At 43.8% G+C, this 20,751-nt stretch overlaps 1 protein-coding gene across 2 annotated transcripts; it reads right to left on the reverse strand.

Annotated features, from left to right (window-relative positions):
- Positions 1-594: 594 nt before the first annotated feature.
- LOC147972955 (uncharacterized) lies at positions 595-20,344 on the reverse strand. Of its 2 annotated transcripts, XM_087521773.1 has the most exons (4): positions 20,057-20,344; positions 18,698-18,768; positions 12,680-17,113; positions 595-11,366 (listed from the first exon to the last, which is right to left on the reverse strand). In XM_087521773.1, the coding sequence occupies exon 4, from the start codon at positions 10,676-10,678 to the stop codon at positions 9,695-9,697; it is 984 nt and encodes a 327-aa protein (XP_087377899.1). In that variant the 5' UTR covers positions 10,679-11,366; positions 12,680-17,113; positions 18,698-18,768; positions 20,057-20,344; the 3' UTR covers positions 595-9,694. The 2 variants fall into 2 exon arrangements, 1 of the variants encoding a protein (XP_087377899.1); XR_015602709.1 differs by lacking the exon at positions 18,698-18,768.
- Positions 20,345-20,751: the final 407 nt, after the last annotated feature.

Raw genomic sequence — 20,751 nt, forward strand, 5'->3', positions numbered from 1 at the left:
GTAAAGAAAGTGCAGCAAGGTGGCCCAATCCTTTTTGTAGAAAAGGACAAGCCTGGACAAACTCTTATATAAGGAAAAGCGCTCCCGAGGACACATGGGAATATCATCAAGCTAGTTTTCATCATGTTCAAATGATTCGCGTTCGGTACTTTGATAATTTGACATGTGGGTGAACCGGTGCTTGGGTGTTGTTCTTACTTGAACAAGCATCCCACTTATGATTAACCTCTATTGCAAGCATACGCAACTACAACAAAAGTATTAAGGTAAACCTAACCATAGCATGAAACATATGGATCCAAATCAGCCCCTTACGAAGCAACGCATAAACTAGGGTTTAAGCTTCTGTCACTCTAGCAACCCATCATCTACTTATTACTTCCCAATGCCTTCCTCTAGGCACAAATAATGGTGAAGTGTTATGTAGTCGACGTTCACATAACACCACTAGAGGCTATACAACATACATCTTATCAAAATATCGAACGAATACCAAATTCACATGACTACTAATAGCAAGACTTCTCCCTTGTCCTCAGGAACAAACGTAACTACTCACAAAGCATATTTATGTTCATAATCAGAGGGGTAATAATATGCATAAAGGATCTGAACATATGATCTTCCACCAATTAAACCAACTAGCATCAACTACAAGGAGTAATTAACACTACTAGCAACCTACTAGCACCAATCTCGGACTTGGAGACAAGAATTGGATACAAGAGATGAACTAGGGTTTTGAGATGAGATGGTGCTGATGAAGATGTTGATGGAGATTGCCCTCTCCCGATGAGAGGAGCGTTGGTGATGACGATGGCGATGATTTCCCCCTCCGGGAGATAAGTTTCCCTGGTAGAACAGCTCTTCCGGAGCCCTAGATTGGTTCTGCCAAGGTTCCGCCTCATGGCGGCGGAGTTTCATCCCGAAAGGTTGCTTCTGGTTTTTTCTCGAGAAAGATTTCATATAGCAGAAGATGGTCATCGGAGAGCCACCAGGGGGCCCATGAGGTAGGGGGCGCGCCCTAGGGGGGCGCGCCCTCCACCCTCGTGGAAAGGGTGTGGGCCCCCTGGTCTTCATCTTTGGCGAGGATTTTTCATTATTTATTATAAGGTATTCCGTGGAGTTTCAGGACTTTTGGAGTTGTGCAGAATAGGTCTCTAATATTTGCTCCTTTTCCAGCCCAGAATTCCAGCTGCCGGCATTCTCCCTCCTTATGTAAACCTTGTAAAATAAGAGAGAATAGCCATAAGTATTGTGACATAATGTGAAATAACAGCCCATAATGCAATAAATATCGATATAAAAGCATGATGCAAAATGGACGTATCAACTCCCCCAAGCTTAGACCTTGCTTGTCCTCAAGCGAAAGCCGATAACAATAAATATTTCCCCATGTTTAGAGGTAGAGGCGTCGATAAAAATAAAATACGTACATGAGGGCATCATGATTATTCTCATAACAGCAACATATATAGATATTGTCATATGATTACTTATGTTCAAGTGATGATCTATTCACAATGCAAAAGTATGAATCGGAAACCTTATTGAGAACCAACAAACTATAACCTCAGTCATTGAAGCAATTGCAATTTATCATAACATCAGAAAGAGTCTATGTCAGAGCTAAAAAGCAAGTCCACATACTCAACTATCATCTAGTCCTTCATAATTTCTAACACTCGCGCAATACTTGTGGTTACGGAGTTTTAATCGGACACAGAGAAAGATAGGGGATTATAGTTTCGCTCCACAACCTTTTACCTCAAGGGTAATGTCAAAAATAATAACTCATGCCCCCCCTACATCCAATTAGATATATATATATATATATCAGGTTCTTTCCAACATGCTGGGCTTGCCAAAGGATAAAATGAAAAAGGGAGAGGTGAAGATCACCATGACACTTGCATAAGGTAGAAGATAATAATAAAAGATAGGCCCTTCGCAGAGGGAAGCAGAGGTTGTCATGCGCTTTTATGGTTGGATGCACAAAATCTTAATGCGAAAGAACGTCACTTTATATTACCCCTTGTGATATGAACCTTTACTATGCAGTTTGTCGCTTTTATCACTTCCACATCACAAGATCGTATAAAGCTTATTTCTCCCACACTAATCATACATATTTAGAGCAATTTTTATTGCTTTGCACCGATGACAACTTACTTGAAGGATCTTACTCAATCCATAGGTAGATATGGTGGACTCTCATGGCAAAACTGGTTTAAGGGTATTTGGAAGCACAAGTAGTATCTCTACTTGGTGTTGAGAATTTGGCTAGCATGAGGGGGAAAGGCAAGCTCAGCATGTTGGATGATCCATGACAACATACTTTATCTCAGATATAAGAAAACATAACCCATTACGTTGTCTTCCTTGTCCAACATCAATTCTTTAGCATGTCATATTTTGATGAGTGCTCCCAATCATAAAAGATGTCAATAATAGTATATTTATATGTGAAACCACTCTTTCCTTATTACTTCCTATTAATTGCAACGATGACCAAAGCTATGTCTGCCAACTCCCAACAACTTTTAATCATCACACTCTTTCTATGTGAAGTCATTACTATCAATAAGATCAATATGAACTTTTGTTTCTTCTTATTCTTTTTCTCTTTCCTTTTATTCACCCAAGATCATATCAAGAAAATCAAGCCCTTGACTCAACACTAATCTTTATTATATAGCTCACGGACTCGATTACATAGATAGATCATAAGGTAAAACTCAAAATTAGATCATGCCATAAACTTTATTCTACTAGATCAAAATACTACTAATAGGATCGAACTAAGGAAAACGGTAAAGATAGGAGTTGTGATTGTGATACGATACCGGGGCACCTCCCCCAAGCTTGGTAGTTGCCAAGGGGAGTGCCCATACCCATGTGATTATATCTCCTTGGTTGGTGAAGAAGGTGGAGGTGTTGTTGATGATGCAGGCTTGTCATCCATCTTCCAAGGCATAGGTTCACCATCATAGAAGGATGATCGAGTCTCCAGAATCCTCGAATCTGCAGCCAAACTCATTCTTTTGAATCTATATTCATACTCACAGTTTTAGTTTTGCAGGTCATAGATTTGGGCTTGGAGGTGCTCGATCTTCTCATGTAGCTTGAAGATGGCCTCCTCGGTGTTCTTGGCATCCGGCTTGTAGTTGTTAGTGAACTCTGCGAGCATCATGTGGCTAGCGTTGATTCCACGCTCCACCATCCCCTGGCACTTGAAAACTTGTTGCTCCATTGCTTCAAGCCTCTTCTCCACGCTTCCGGTTCCCTTTGGTCCCTCAGCATCGCGGATGTGCAGCAACCCATCACGCATCTCAATGGTTTGAGGGTGTCGCAGCACCTCCTTGAGGTAAGGGTTGATGACCTTCTCAAAGAACTTGTCCTTGGAAGCACTTGGGGACGTCATGATAATATAGATCTGTTAGAAAAATAGCTCGAAACAAGACCAGAGAATAGTTGCGTGATACGGGAGTCAAAACCTCCGGGAGAATATATAGTGAATTTTTACCGACCAAAATACGTATCGTGCAAGAAAACGGAGTCCGGAAGGCACACGAGGAGCTCACGAGGTAGGGGGCGCACCCTCCACCCTCGTGGGGCCCTCGTGTCCTTCCCGGACTGCTACTTAATTTTCTATTTTTCTAAATATTCCAAAACGGAGAAATATTGCCTTAAAAATTGTTTTGGAGTCGGTTTACTTACCGTACCACATACCTATTCCTTTTCAGAGTCTGAAACGTTCTGGAAAGTGTCCCTTATGTATTCCTCCGGGGTTACGGTTTCAATAATATTGGTTTCAATATTTATGGGATTACCTGAGATATAATGTTTAATTCTCTGACCGTTTACCACCTTCGGATTTGTGCCTTCGAAGTTGTTGAATTTATGGCACCAGAACGATAGACCTCCTCGATAACATCGGGCCTTCCCATTTAGAGAGAAGTTTTCCTGCAAAAAATCTTAAACGAGAGTTGTATAGCAATACATAATCACCTACATTAAACTCACGCTTTTGTATCCTTTTGTCATGCCATCTTTTAACCTTTTCTTTAAACAACTTGGCATTTTCATAAGCTTGGGTTCTCCATTCATCAAGTGAGCTAATATCAAATAACCTCTTTTCACCGGCAAGTTTAAAATCATAGTTGAGCTCTTTAATAGCCCAATATGCCTTATGTTCTAGTTTGAGAGGTAAGTGACATGCTTTTCCATATACCATTTTATACGAAGACATACCCATATGATTTTTATATGCAGTTCTATAGGCCCATAATGCATCATCAAGTTTCTTGGACCAATTCTTTCTAGACCTATTGACAGTCTTTTGCCAAATTAATTTGAGTTCTCTATTACTCAATTCTACTTGACCACTAGACTGTGGGTGATACAGAGATGCAATTCTATGATTGACGTCATATTTAGCAAGCATTTTACGGAAAGCACCATGAATAAAATGTGAACCACCATCAGTCATTAAATATCTAGGGACTCCAAACCTCGGAAAAATAACTTCTTTAAGCATTTTAATAGAAGTGTTATGATCAGCACTACTAGTTGGAATAGCTTCTACCCACTTAGTAACGTAATCAACAGCAACTAAAATATGTGTATATCCATTAGAGGCAGGAAAAGGTCCCATATAATCAAAGCCCCAAACATCAAACGGTTCAACAACAAGTGAATAATTCATAGGCATTTCTTGGCGTCTACTAATATTACCAATTCTTTGACATTCATCACAAGATAGGACAAACTTACGGGCATCCTTGAAGAGAGTAGGCCAATAAAAATCGGATTGCAATACCTTATGTGCAGTTCTATCTCCCGCGTGGTGTCCTCCATAAGTTTCGGAGTGGCACTTGCGTAGGATCTGTTCCTGTTCATGCTCAGGTACACAATGTCTAATAACACCATCTACTCCTTCTTTATAAAGATGTGGGTCATCCCAAAAGTAATGTCTCAAATCAAAGAAGAACTTTTTATTTTGTTGGTATGTGAAGCTAGGTGGTATGAAATTAGCAACTATGTAATTAGCATAATCAGCATACCAAGGGGTACTACGAGAAGTACTTATGACATTTAATTGTTCATCAGGAAAGCTATCATCAATAGGTAGTGGATCATCAAGAACATTCTCTAACCTAGATAAGTTGTCTGCAATGGGGTTCTTAGCTCCTTTTCTATCAACAATATGCAAATCAAATTCTTGTAGCAAGAGAACCCATCTAATAAGTCTAGGTTTAGCATCTTTCTTCTCCATAAGATATTTAATAGCAGCATGATCAGTGTGGATAGTTACTTTAGAATCAACAATATAAGGTCTGAACTTATCACAAGCAAATACAACTGCTAAAAGTTATTTTTCAGTAGTAGCATAATTTCTTTGAGCATTGTCTAGAGTCTTACTAGCATAATGGATAACATTTTATTTCTTATCAACTCTTTGCCCTAGAACAGCACCTACAACATAATCGCTAGCATCACACATAATTTCAAAGGGTAAATTCCAATCAGGTGGCTGAACAACAGGTGCAAAGACTAATGCTTTCTTAAGTATTTCAAATGCTTCTACACAATCATCATCAAAGACAAATGGTATATCTTTTTGTAATAAATTAGTCAGAGGCCGAGAAATTTTTGAGAAGTCCTTAATGAACCTCCTATAAAATCCGACATGACCAAGGAAACTTCTTATACCTTTGATGTCCTTGGGACATGGCATCTTTTCAATAGCATCAACCTTGGCTTTATCAACTTCAATACCTCTTTCAGAAACTTTATGCCCGAAGACAATACCCTCATTTACCATAAAGTGGCACTTTTCCCAATTCAATACAAGATTAGTTTCTTCACATCTCTGCAAAACTCGATCAAGATTGCTCAAGCAATCATCAAAAGAAGATCCATAGACGGAAATGTCATCCATGAAAACCTCACAAATCTTTTCACAAAAGTCAGAGAATATAGCCATCATGCATCTTTGAAAGGTAGCGGGTGAATTACATAAACCAAAAGGCATACGTCTATAAGAAAAAGTACCAAATGGGCATGTAAAAGTAGTCTTTGATTGTTCTTTAGCCGACACAGGTATTTGAGAGAAACCAGAATAACCATCTAGAAAGCAGTAGTGTGTATGTTTGCATAATCTTTCTAGCATTTGATCGATAAAAGGTAAGGGGTAATGATCTTTCTTAGTAGCCTTATTTAATTTGCGGAAATCAATTACCATCCTATAACCTGTAATAATTCTTTGTGGAATCAATTCATCTTTATCATTAGGAACAACAGTAATACCTCCCTTCTTAGGGACACAATGAACAGGACTTACCCACTGACTATCAGCAATGGGATAAATTATACTTGCCTCCAGAAGCTTTAGTATTTCTTTTCTTACCACTTCTTTCATTTTAGGACTCAGACGTCATTGAGGATCACGAACTGGTTTGGCATCTGCTTCCAAATTTATTTTATGTTGACATAGAGTGGTACTAATGCCCTTAAGATCATCAAGAGTATATCCAATAGCAGCACGGTGCTTCTTCGGAGTTTTCAATAATCTTTCTTCTTCATGCTCTGAAAGGTTAGCACTAATAATAACAGGATATATCTTCTTTTCATCAAGATAAGCATATTTAAGATTATCAGGCGATGGTTTAAGCTCAAACACGGGATCACCCTTAGGTGGAGGGGGATCCCATAGGATTTCAATAGGCAAATTGTGTTTCAGAATAGGTTCCTGTTTAAAGAATACTTCATCTATTTCCCTTCTTTCATTCATAAACATATCATTCTCATGGTCTAGCAAATATTGTTCTAAAGGATCGCTAGGAGGTACGGCAATAGAAGCAAGACCAATAATTTCATCCTTACTAGGCAATTCTTCTTCACGGTGTTGTTTACTAAATTTAGAGAAATTAAACTCATGAGTCATATCATCTAAGCCGACAGTAACAACAACCCTTGTGCAATCTATGGTAGCATTAACAGTATTTAAGAAGGGTCTACCAAATATAATGGGACAAAAGCTATCTTCTCACCGGAAAGTTTAAAATCATAATTAAGTTCTTTAATAGCCCAATAAGCCTTGTGTTCTAGTTCAAGAGGTAAGTGACATGCTTTTCCATAGACCATTTTATACGGAGACATACCCATAGGATTTTTATATGCAGTTCTATAGGCCCATAATGCATCATCAAGTTTCTTGGACCAATTCTTTCTGGACCTATTAACAGTCTTTTGCAAAATTAATTTGAGTTCTCTATTACTCAATTCTACTTGACCACTAGACTGAGGGTGATAAGGAGATGCAATTCTATGATTAACATCATATTTAGCAAGCATTTTACAGAAAGCACCATGAATAAAATGTGAACCACCATCAGTCATTAAATATCTAGGGACTCCAAACCTTGGAAAAATAACTTCTTTAAGCATTTTAATAGAAGTGTTATGATCAGCACTACTAGTTGGAATAGCTTCTACCCACTTAGTAACGTAATCGACAGCAGCTAAAATATGTGTATAACCATTAGAGGAAGGAAAAGGTCCCATATAGTCAAAGCACCAAACATCAAATGGTTCAGTAACAAGTGAATAATTCATAGGCATTTCTTGACGTCTACTAATATTACCAATTCTTTGACATTCATCACAAGATAAGACAAACTTACGGGCATCCTTGAAGAGAGTAGGCTAATAAAAACCAGATTGCAGTACCTTATGTGCAGTCCTATCTCCAGCATGGTGTCCTCCATAAGCTTCGGAGTGACACTTGCGTAGGATTTGTTCCTATTCATGCTCAGGTACACAACGTCTAATAACACCATCTACTCCTTCTTTCTAAAGATGTGGGTCATCCCAAAAGTAATGCCTCAAATCATAGAAGAACTTTTTCTTTTGCTGGTATGTGAAACTAGGTGGTATAAACTTAGCAACAATATAATTAGCATAGTCAGCATACCATGGAGCAGCATGAGAAGTATTTATGACACTTAATTGCTCATCAGGAAAGCTATCATCAATATGTAGTGGGTCATCAAGCACATTTTCTAGCCTAGACAAGTTGTCTGCAACGGGGTTCTCAGCTCCTTTTCTATCAACAATGTGTAAATCAAATTCTTGTAGCAACAGAACCCATCTAATAAGTCTAGGTTTAGCATCTTTCTTTTCCATAAGATATTTAATAGCAGCATGATCAGTGTGAATAGTTACTTTAGAATCAACAATATATGGTCTAAACTTATCACAAGCAAATACAACTGCTAAGAATTCTTTTTCAGTAGTAGCATAATTTCTTTGAGCATTGTCTAGAGTTTTACTAGCATATTGAATAACATTTAGTTTCTTATCAACTCTTTGTCCTAGAACAGCACCTACAGCATAATCACTAGCATCGCACATAATTTCAAAGGGTAAATTCCTATCAGGTGGCTGAACAATAGGTGCAGAGATCAATGCTTTCTAAAGTATTTCAAATGCTTCTACACAATCATCATCAAAGACAAATGGTATATATTTTTGTAATAAATTAGTCAGAGGCTGAGAGATTTTTTGAGAAGTCCTTAATGAACCTCCTATAAAAACCAGCATGACCAAGGAAACTTCTTATACCTTTGATGTCCTTGGGACATGGCATCTTTTCAATAGCATCAACCTTGGCTATATCAACTTCAATACCTCTTTCAGAAACTTTATGCCCCAGGACAATACCTTCATTAACCATAAAGTGGCACTTTTCCCAATTCAAGACAAGATTAGTTTCTTCACATCTCTGCAAAACTTGATAAAGGTTGCTCAAGCGATCATCAAAAGAAGATCCATAGACGGAAAAGTCGTCCATGAAAAACTCACAAATCTTTTCACAAAAGTCAGAAAATATAGCCATCGTGCATCTTTGAAAGGTAGCAGGTGCATTACATAAACCAAAAGGCATACGTCTATAAGCAAAAGTACCAAAAGGGCATGTAAAAGTAGTCTTTGATTGATCTTTGGCTGACACAGGTATTTGAGAGAAACCAGAATAACCATCTAGAAAGCAAAAATGTGTATGTTTGGATAATCTTTCTAGCATTTGATCGATAAAAGGTAAGGGGTAATGATCTTTTTTAGTAGCCTTACTTAATTTGCGGAAATCAATTACCATCCTATAACCGGTAATAATTCTTTGAGGAATCAATTCATCTTTATCATTAGGAACAACAGTAATACCTCCCTTCTTAGGGACACAATGGACAGGACTTACCCACTTACTAGTTACTATCAGCAACGGGATAAATTATACCTACCTCAAGGAGCTTTAGTATCTCCTTTCTTACCACTTCTTTCATTTTAGGATTCAGACGGCATTGATGATCACGAAGTGGTTTAACATCTTCTTCCAAATTAATTTTATGTTGACATAGAGTGGGACTAATGCCCTTAAGATCATCAAGAGTATACCCAATAGCAGCATGGTGCTTCTTCAGAGTTTTTAATAATCTCTCTTCTTCATGTTCTGAAAGGTTAGCACTAATAATAATAGGGTATATCTTTTTCTCATCAAGATAAGCATATTTAAGAGTATCATGTAACGGTTTAAGCTCAAACACGGGATCACCCTTGGGTGGAGGAGGACCCCCTAGGATTTCAACAGGTAAATTGTTTTTCAGAATAGGTTCCTGTTTAAAGAATACTTCATCTAATTTTCATTCATAAACATATCATTTTCATGGTCTAGCAAATATTGTTCTAAAGGATCACTAGGAGGTACGACAATAGAAGCAAGACCAATAATTTCATCCTTACTAGGTAATTCTTCTTCACGGTGTTGTCTACTAAATTTAGAAAAATTGAATTCATGAGGCATATCATCTAAACCGATAGTAACAACATCCCTTTTGCAATCTATGGTAGCATTAACAGAATTTAAGAAGGGTCTACCAAATATAATGGGACAAAAACTATCTTGTGGGGAACCAAGAACAAGAAAATCAGCAGGATATTTAGTTTTCCCACACAAGACTTCAACATCTCTAACAATTCCCATTGGTGAAATAGTATCTCTATTAGCAAGTTTAATTGTGACATTAATATCTTCTAACTCAGCGGGTGCAATGTCATGCATAATTTCTTTGTATAAGTCAATAGGTATTGCACTAGCACTAGCACCCATATCACATAAGCCATGATAACAATGATCTCCTATTTTAACAGAAATAACTGGCATGCCTACCATAGGTCTAGGTTTATCTGTATCACGGGGTTTAGCTATTCTAGCAGTTTCATTACAGAAATAAATAATATGCCCATCTATATTATCAGACAAGAGATCTTTAACAATAGCAATATTAGGTTCAACTTTAACTTGATCAGGAGGTGTATATGTTTTAATATTGCTTTTACGAACCACAGTTGAAGCTTTAGCATGATCCCTTATCCTAACAGGGAAAGGTGGTTTCTCAACATAAGAAGTAGGAACAATAGGATCATTATAAGTGATAGTCTTTTCTTCAACCTTAATAGGTGCATCTACTTTTACTTCTATGGGAGGATGATATTTAAACCACTTCTCCTTGGGGAGATCAACATAAGCAGCAAAAGATTCACAGAAAGAAGCTACTATTAAGCTCGCAATTGAGGATGATATCTCGCGGGCACCTTCCGGGTCAACCCGTCTCCACATCACTCGCAATTAAGCTCGCGCGGGTACCCCTCAGGGTCGACCCGTCTTTTCAAGTATCAGGGGTAAAGTCCAAGTATCCGTGTGTCCAAACAGCAAGGGAAAAAACCCGAGGAATCACCCCCGGTGAATTCCACTCGATCTAATCATCAAGGTGAACGTAAGAGGATCCACCCTCGAGGTTCACACTTGAGGGGTTGTACGACAGAGCCGTATCGGAAGTGGTTAAGGAGGAAAACACCTTCGATGACCACGACCGAATAACTACACTATAGGTTAACAACGGAAGTGCTGAAGAGGTCTCACCCTCGGCACTCGATTGTAGCTCTGCAGAGTCGTACAACTAGGGGGTGATGTGAAGTGTCGGGGCCTGGACGTCGATCGTGCTGATCGAGTCATCAAACATAAAGCGGGGCAACTGAGACAAGGTGGGGTCACTGATGGATCACTAACCATCCTATACTAAGCAGTTTAGGATAAGCAGGTAAGGTATGAAAGCAGGTAACAACAACAGGCTATGCATCAGAGTAGGATCATACAGAAAGCAGTAGCAGTTCTAATGCAAGCATGAGAGGGAAAGAAATGGGCGATATCGGAATGCTCAAGGGGGGTTTGCTTGCCTGGTTGCTCTGGCAAGGAGGGGGATCGTCGTCGACGTAGTCGATCACAAGGGCAGCATTGGCCTCGGGGTCTATCGGAGAGAAGAGGGGGAAGAAACAGTAAATATAAAGCAAACATAGCACCACAAAGCATAACATGGCAGTAAGATGTGCCGGGTGTGACCTAACGCGGTTGGAGGTGATACCGGCGAAAGGGGGAAACATCCGGGAAAGTTTTCCCGGTTTCGGACGTGTGTCAGACAGATGACCGGAGGGGGAATGTTCCATGTTCAGCATGCTAGGGGCATGTGACAGACGAACGGACCGCGTATTCGGATTCTTTGGATTTTTCTGAGCAACTTTCATGTAGAAAACATTTTCATCCGAGCTACGGTTTATTTTATATGATTTTTCAAAGATTAAAGCATTTTCTGGAATTATTTTTAATTCAGAAAGGGAATTATGACGTCAGCCTAATGTCACCATGACATCAGCAGTCAACAGAGCGTTGACTGGTCAAACAGAGCAGGGGGCCCATCTGTCATTGACCTAACTAATTAACAGATTTAAATTAACTAAACTAGTTCATTAGGCTAATTAAGCGAGGTTAATTAAGATAATCAATTACCTAATTAGTTAATTCATTAATTAAATGTTTTTATAATTATTTTTTCTATCTTTTTTTACAGGAAAGGGGGCGTGGGGCCCCGCTGTCAACGGCCCATAGGCCTTAGCGGGGCGGGCGTAATGGGCGGCCGGGTGTGGGCGGCCGGGTGTGGGCGCCGCTCGAATGGACTCTGCCCCGGGCGCGACCAGCCGGGGGAGGGGGAAGCACGGCGAGGCCGGCCGCCCGAGGCGGCAGTGGCGAGGCCACGGCGGGGCGGCGCCGGGGCGCGGTCGGCGCGCGGGTCAGCGGCAGCAGTGACCGTTGCGGGGCGCCGAACAAGCAGGGAGCGAGCGGGCAGTGGCGGGCGAGGCGAGCGCGGACTGGCGCAAGCAGCAGGAGGAGGCAGTAGCGCACGGGGGAGGCAGCGGGCATGGGCGGCAGCGGGGTCGGGGCCAGGCGGCGCGAGCGTGGTCGGGCGAAGGCCGACGCGGGCACAGGCGAGTAGAAGAGGCGAGGGGGCGAGGCAGGGGCGGTCGGCAGCGGGCAGGGACGACGACGACAGCAGTGGGCGAGGTCGCGGGAGGGAACGGCGGCGGCACGGCAGCAGGGCGCGCGCGGGGGAGGCAGGAGGGGCGGAACGCGGTTCGCGGCGAGGGCGCAGAGGCGGGGAGCACCGCGGCCGCGGTCGGCAGAGGCGACCGTGGCCAAGCGCGGATGGTTGCGGTGATTTAACACGGGGACGGTGCTGCGACGGTGGATCCGCACGGAAGAGCTAGGGGAAAGGGGAGCAGGGCTCACAGCGGAGTCGTCGAGCAAATCAATGGGCTCGGGGGAGGCGCAATGGCGACGAATTTGACGATGAAGCTCGTCGGGGCCGAGGAAGAAGACGGCCGGTCCAGTCGATGTCGTGGTTCCCGGCTTGCGCTGGTTGGCGTAGACGAAGCGGAGGACGTCCCGAAGCTCCTAGTCAGGGCGAAGTGGCGAGGGGAGGTCGATGGCCGCGGGATCGACGAGGCCATGGCGATGGCAGTGGCAAGCGTTGCGGCGAGGAAGAAAGCGAGCGAGGAAGAGAGAGAAAAAGATCTGGGGCTGCCCAGGGTGTCCGCGGTGGCCTTCTTATCCACCCGGCGCCCTGTAGCGATGCAAGGAGGCGAGCTGGTGCGACTGCGACGGCGAGCCGATCGTCGGGTGCGCGTGCATGAAGGGGGGTTAGGGAAAGGCCGACCCAAATGGGCCGGGCCACACTGTTGGGTCAACTGGGCCAAGTGCATAGTGCACTTTTCCCATTTCCCTTTTCTTTTACTACTTTGCCATTTTCTTTCTGTTTGGAAATTGTTTGGCCACCAAAACATTATTGAAAAATGTCCAACCTGGTTAAATAATTATGATGCAATATACTGCATTGCCACAACAAGTTTGGGAGCAATATAAATCCATTTTGAATTTTGCATTGCATCAAAAGAGTCGAAAAGGTGAGGTTGGCTCTGTTTTCAAGATGTTAGAGTCATCTAGGGACTTTAGATGATGTTGCTTCCCTGAACATAATTCACCATGGATTATTTACAATATTATGAACTTTTTAGCTCCCCGATTCGGTCAACTTTTATTTCTTCTCATATTTGAATTTCAATTTGAGTTGGAATTTGAAATGAGATATGATTCCAATGTGATCAAGCACTGTTTAGCAAAATGATTAGCTTAATCATAGAGGATTACTGTAGCATGACACTGGAGGTGTTACAAATCTCCTCCACTACAAGAAATCTCGTCCCGAGATTTAGAGGTGGAGTAAGGGGAAAGACTCGGGAAGGACGGAGCTCAACACAAGATAGGTACGTGGGGACTATGTTTGTGAACGTGGCATAGAGGCATCTCTCGAGTTGAAATTCAAGAAAACTTTGAGAGCAAAATATGAAGGTACAATAACAAGTTTCAACCGAATGGACAAACGAATGATACCTGAACAGAGTATGAGTAAGGGGTTCAGAGCATCGGGAATAGATCATCTCTCGGAAGGTGGCTCGTGACATGATATGAAGCCAAGTGTAAAGAATATTTCGGCATCAAGGTTGTACAGGAGAGTCAGGTTTCGATCCTGTGGAACTGTGGGTTATGGTCCCACCATGTGGGTTAAAAGAAGGAAAGGCGCTATTCATTTTGCACGGTCATGATAGCAAGGAATATCAGAGAATAGCCTGTCAATTATGTTGGCAACAACGTTGGTACCAAGGGCGAGGGACGAAGAGAACCATATTCCTGCTCGTTGAACGAGGCGGACCAATCGGCAAGGTTCGCGTCCATCGGTGGTTACCGAAATGTCAACAACAATAGTAACAGGGTCTCACTGACAAGGTTGTACAACGGGGTGTTTTATAAGCAAGAATTATTTCTTCTTATATCATATAGATCACAAGAAGGTTAAACAAACCAATGGAAAGGAAAATGAAATTATCAGATTAATCAGACCAATGGAAAGGAAAATGTGTTCACACACCAGAATTGGAGTATATCCTTCCCAAGGGGAAGCGGAGCAGGATATACATGATATGTCAGCAAGTTCAAAAGCATTTAGATGAAGGGGGCGAGGGAAAAATCATGATATTACCCATACAACGGTGTTCCGATACTAGATCAAGAAACATTCAACAATGTGCTTCCAATGTTCTTGTTGATATTCGGAATACCTCAGTCATGCTTCTAGGTAGCATTAACATGGAATTCCAAGTAGGGGTTGGAGTTGAAGATCACAAGAAAATACTCAAAGAACAATTGCAGGAATAGCAAGGAGTCCAAGGTATAACCAAGACATGATCAAACATGTGTTGGAAAGAAGACAAGGGGGTAGTCAATGATAACTCAAATCATCATCGGTCAAGGATGGTATTTCTCACCATGAATTCAACTGTCATTTCAACAGAAGTCAAAACGTTGATGCTGATCATGACGCATTTGTCGAGAGGCTCTATGAAGATGCCATCGAGGAGTGATGCCATCAAGCAACAGGAAGGATGAAGCGAAAGGCTATTGGAACCACGGATACGACACAAGCTCAAAATCAAGCTTGTTGTTCGAGGTGAATCGATAAAAAATGAGGAAGATCGACGTAAGCTTCGCTCATCGTTGAAAAGTTGTCTTCGGGAATAAGGACCAGGTAGCATAGTTAAATTAGCACGATAATGATATAGTCGATCAGGCTAGGAATGATGTGACAGAGTATCACTCCAATTAAGAATTTACAAGAGGTAGTGCAATGACACAATATCATCGAGATAACATGAGGTAATACTTGAAGGTAGATCAAATTAGAGGTTGGACAGGTGAAATGACTTGCAGGAGACAAGTATTTTAACTTGTCCGGGAAATGGAATTAAGGAGAAACTATGGTCGGAACCACGATTATGAATGATCAAACCAACCGATACAAGATGAATTTATAACAAGGGGTAATTATTTTTACGAGCAGCTTCCATGATAAGTTCTACATCGGTTCCATGGGCATGAACACAAAGGTTCAAGGTCGACTCCCACTTCTTCAATGCATAACCTTTCATTCACTCCTCGTTTTCGAAGAATTTGGTGCGAAAGATTTATCTGATCAAGCACTAGAAGAGTATGACTCACATCTCTTTTGAGTTCACACGGATTAGGGAAGGCATAGGTTCAACCCGTAGGGGTATCTTAGGAACATATACCACTAACTTCAAGATTAAAATATACCAGCTCGAAAGCAGAGCATGGTTGACAAAAGCAGATGATAGAATTTACCAAAGGCATTATGTGTCAGGGCAAAACTCACAAGTTTAATGAATATGAAGGACACTGTCGGATTTTAATCCAATAATGGATCCGGCGATCCACAACGGAGTTGATGTGAGTATCGATATTCAATCAGAAGAAGAAATAATGCAGAGGCATCGGATTTTGGAAATATTTGATAATTCCAAAGCTTAAATGCAAAGGAATTATGATTTCCAATTCAGAGGATCAGAAGCAGACGCTCTGATCAAGGATGGATAGTAGAATAGACCTAGGGGCACAATCGATGACAAATAGATTGGTCGAGAACCAGCTCCTATTCAAAATGACGTCTGAGCCGGAAAGATAATTTAGAAGGATCAATTGATGATTGCGTGCTTTCACACACATGTTGAATCGATAGGATCAAAATGATGGTGTCAAAGGATACTAATGAATATTGCTACACATATGGAAAGCATCCATAATGCAAGCAGACAAGTACTTGCATAGCAATAGTTTGAAGAGGATTCTCGGAAGATCGGATAGTATTTACAAGTATTTTGAAAAGCATATGAACAACTGGGGATGAGCGGACCCCGGTTAAGTGAATTATCCTTAGTGCAAAAAGAAGCTGCAAAGCAGAAGGCACAAGGATTCTCGGAACAACGGAGAGTCCTAGGGGTATCTTGTAACAACAAGAGCAACTGGGGATGAAGGTACAAGCGGCAAGGAGGTTATTCATGAGGATTACTGGTGGTCAGGAACTGTAAGGCAGTGGGCACAGGGTCTCGAGAAACATCAAGGAGTATCCACAGAATCTTCTGGCGAAGCAGGCGATCATCGGTAATGTCGGGGCTCTTCGGGAGGAAGTGGGTACGAGAACCTAATGTCAGATTTAGTAAAATGTTTAACCTGAATAGAAGAGAGATCAGAATCCCAGAGTATAGATGAGTAATAAAAGATACTAATACCACCCAATTGGCGACGTGGGCCCGTAAGCCACACAGCCATGTTAGTAAAAGTTTTTCAGTGACTAGACTCAACTTCGGCCAAGGAGTTGGAAAGGGGGCTACCTACAGGCAGTCGGCTCTGATACCAACTTGTGACACCCCCGATTTGACCGTACACTAATCATACACGCAAATGTGTACGATCAAGATCAAGGACTCATGGGAAGATATCACAACACAACTCTAGACACAAATTAAAATAATACAGGCTTTATATCACAAGCCAAGGGCATCGAGGGCTCGAATACATAAGCTCGAAAACACAAGAGTCAGCGGAAGCAACAATATCTGAGTACGGACATGAGTTAAACAAGATTGCCTTAAGAAGGCTAGCACAAAAGCAACAATGATCAAAAAGGCAAGCCTCCTGCCTGGGAGCCTCCTAACTACTCCTAGTCGTCGGCGGTCTTCACGTAGTAGTAGGCATCCTCCGGGTAGTAGTAGTAGTCATCAGTGGCGTCGTCTGGCTCCTGGGCTCCGTCATCTGGTCGCAACAATCGGGTATGGGGGAAAAGAAGTAGCAAAGCAACCGTGAGTACTCATCCAAAGTACTCGCAAGACTTACATCAGATCTAAACTAAGTATGCATCTGTATCAAAGGAATGGGTTGTATCTATGGACTAAACTACAGAATGCCAGAAGGGAAGGGGAAAGCCTAGCCTATCGAAGACTAGCATCTTCTGGAAACCACCATCTTGCAGCAATAGGAGGGAGTAGAGTAGCATAAAGTAAAGTAGCAGTAATGTTATCAACCTCGGCCAGAGATCCTTTCTCAACTCCCTGCGAGAAAGCAATCCCAGAGCCATACTATCCAGTTATCATCTCATATCCAAGTCTCATCTCCATGTCTCATCTCAAGTATCCAGTTCTAGTTGTATCGATCGGGATACAACTCCAAGTGTCCGCTACTGTAGGACAGGCTATCGATAGATGTTTTCTTCCCTGCAGGGGTGCACCAACTTACCCACCACGCTCGATTAACTCCGGCCGGACACACTTTCCTGGGTCATGCCCGGCCTCGGCCAAACAATACGCCGCAACCCGACCTAGGCTTAATAGAGAGGCCAGCACGCCGGACTAAACCTATGCCCCCATTGGTCATAGGCCATCTCCCCGGGAACTCCTGCACGTTGCGAACGCGGCCGGTGAGCAGACCTAGCTACCTCCTTCAACAAGGTAGGTGCTTTCCAGTCCAACCCGGCGCGCGCCGCTCAGTCGCTGGCGTCTATTAAGCTTCGGCTGATGTATACGACGCAGAACGCCCATATTATGCCCACGTGATGGTTAGTGCTATCAGGCCAGAGGCCCCTCGGATCAAATATCCAAATCGTAGTGGATTAGGAACGCGCGATAACGAGCAGAGACTCACGATCGATGTGACCCCGTCGCCCCGTCTCGAGTACTTGCGGCAAGGGCTAAGAATGCCCGGCCACGCCTCGTAAGTATCTCGCGGGCACCTTCCAGGTCAACCCGTCTCCACATCACTCGCAATTAAGCTCGCGCGGGTACCCCTCAGGGTCGACCTGTCTTTTCAAGTATCAGGGGTAAAGTCCAAGTATCTGTGTGTCCAAATAGCAAGGGAAAAACCCGAGGAATCACCCCCGGTGAATTCCACTCGATGTAATCATCAAGGTGAACGTAAGAGGATCCACCCTCGAGGTTCACACTTGAGGGGTTGTACGACAGAGCCGTATCGGAAGTGGCTAAGGAGGAAAACACCCTCGATGACCACGACCGAATAACTACACTATAGGTTAACAACAGAAGTGCTGAAGAGGTCTCACCTCGGCACTCGATTGTAGCTCTGCAATGTCGGGGCCTGGACGTCGATCATGCTGATCGAGTCATCAAACATAAAGCAGGGCAACTGAGACAAGGTGGGGTCACTGATGGATCACTAACCATCCTATACTAAGCAGTTTAGGATAAGCAGGTAAGGTATGAAAGCAGGTAACAACAACAGGCTATACATCAGAGTAGGATCATACAGAAAGCAGTAGCAGTTCTAATGCAAGCATGAGAGGGAAAGAAATGGGTGATATCGGAATGCTCAAGGGGGTTTGCTTGCCTGGTTGCTCTGGCAAGGAGGGGGATCGTCGTCGACGTAGTCGATCACAAGGGCAGCATAGGCCTCGGGGTCTACCGGAGAGAAGAGGGGGAAGAAACAGTAAATATAAAGCAAACATAGCACCACAAAGCATAACATGGCAATAAGATGTGCCGGGTGTGACCTAACGCGGTAGGAGGTGATACCGGCGAAAGGGGGAAACATCCGGGAAAGTTTTCCTGGTTCCGGACGTGTGTCAGACAGATGACTGGAGGGGGAATGTTCCATGTTCGGCATGCTAGGGGCATGTGACAGACGAACGGACCGCGTATTCGGATTCTTTGGATTTTTCTGAGCAACTTTCATGTAGAAAATATTTTCATCCTAGCTACGGTTTATTTTATATGATTTTTCAAAGATTAAAGCATTTTCTGGAATTATTTTTAATTTAGAAAGGGAATTATGACATCAGCCTGACGTCACCATGACATCAGCAGTCAACAGAGCGTTGACTAGTCAAACAGAGCAGGGGGCCCATCTGTCATTGACCTAACTAATTAACAGATTTAAATTAACTAAACTAGTTCATTAGGCTAATTAAGCGAGGTTAATTAAGATAATCAATTACCTAATTAGTTAATTAATTAATTAAATGTTTTTATAATTATTTTTTCTATCTTTTTTTACAGGAAAGGGGGCGTGGGGCCCCACTGTCAAAGGCCCACAGGCCTTAGCGGGGCGGGCGTAATGGGCGGCCGGGTGTGGGCGCCGCCCGAACAGGCTCTGCCCCGGGCGCGACCAGCCGGGGGAGGGGAAAGCACGGTGAGGACAGCCGCCCGAGGCGGCAGTGGCGAGGCCACGGCGGGGCGGCGCCGGGGCGCGGGTCAGCGGCAGCAGTGACCGGTGCGGGGCGCCGAACAAGCAGGGGGCGAGCGGGCAGTGCCCGGCGAGGCGAGCGCGGACTGGCGCGAGCAGCAGCAGGAGGCAGTAGCGCGCGGGGGAGGCGGCGGGCACGGGCGGCAGCATGGTCGGGGCCAGGCGGCGTGAGCGTGGTCGGGCGAAGGCCAACGCGGGTGCAGGCGAGTAGCAGAGGCGAGGGGGCGAGGCAGGGGCGGTCGACAGCGGGCAGGGCCAGCGACGACAACAGTGGGCGAGGTCGCGAGAGGGAACGGCGGCGGCACAGCAGCAGGGCGCGCGCAGGGGAGGCAGGAACGGCGGGACGCGGTTCGCGACGAGGGCGCAGAGGCGGGGAGCACCGCGGCCGCGGTCGGCAGAGGCGGCCGTGGCCAAGCGCGGATGGTTGCGGCGATTTAAGACGGGGACGGTGCTGCGACGGTGGATCCGCGCGGAAGAGCTAGGGGAAAGGGGAGCAGGGCTCACAGCGGAGTCGTTGAGCAGATCAATGGGCTCGGGGGAGGCGCGATGGAGACGAATTTGACGATGAAGCTCGTCGGGGACGAGGAAGAAGACGGCCGGTCCAGTCGATGTCATGGTTCCCGGCTTGCGCTGGTTGGAGTAGACGAAGCGAAGGACGTCCCGAAGCTCCTAGTCAGGGCGAAGTGGCGAGGGGAGGTCGATGGCCGCGGGATCGACGAGGCCATGGCGATGGCAGTGGCAAGCGTTGCGGCAAGGAAGAAAGCGAGCGAGGAAGAGAGAGAAAAAGATCTGGGGCTGCCCAGGGTGTCCGCGGTGGCCTTCTTATCCACCCGGCGCCCTGTAGCGATGCAAGGAGGCGAGCTGGTGCGACTGCGACGGCGAGCCGGTCGTCGGGTGCGCGTGCGTGCAGGGGGGTTAGGGAAAGGCCGACCCAAATGGGCCGGGCCACACTGTTGGGTCAACTGGGCCAAGTGCATAGTGCACTTTTCCCATTTCCCTTTTCTTTTACTACTTTGCCATTTTCTTTCTGTTTGGAAATTGTTTGGCCACCAAAGCATTATTGAAAAATGTCCAACCTGGTTAAATAATTATGATGCAATATACTGCACTACCACAACAAGTTTGGGAGCAATATAAATCCATTTTGAATTTTGCATTGCATCAAAAGAGTCGAAAAGGTGAGGTTGGCTCTGTTTTCA

Source organism: Triticum urartu, chromosome 5A, assembly GCF_056163025.1.
Source record: "Triticum urartu cultivar PI428250 chromosome 5A, HENAU_Tu73, whole genome shotgun sequence".
Taxonomy (NCBI): Eukaryota; Viridiplantae; Streptophyta; class Magnoliopsida; order Poales; family Poaceae; genus Triticum; species Triticum urartu.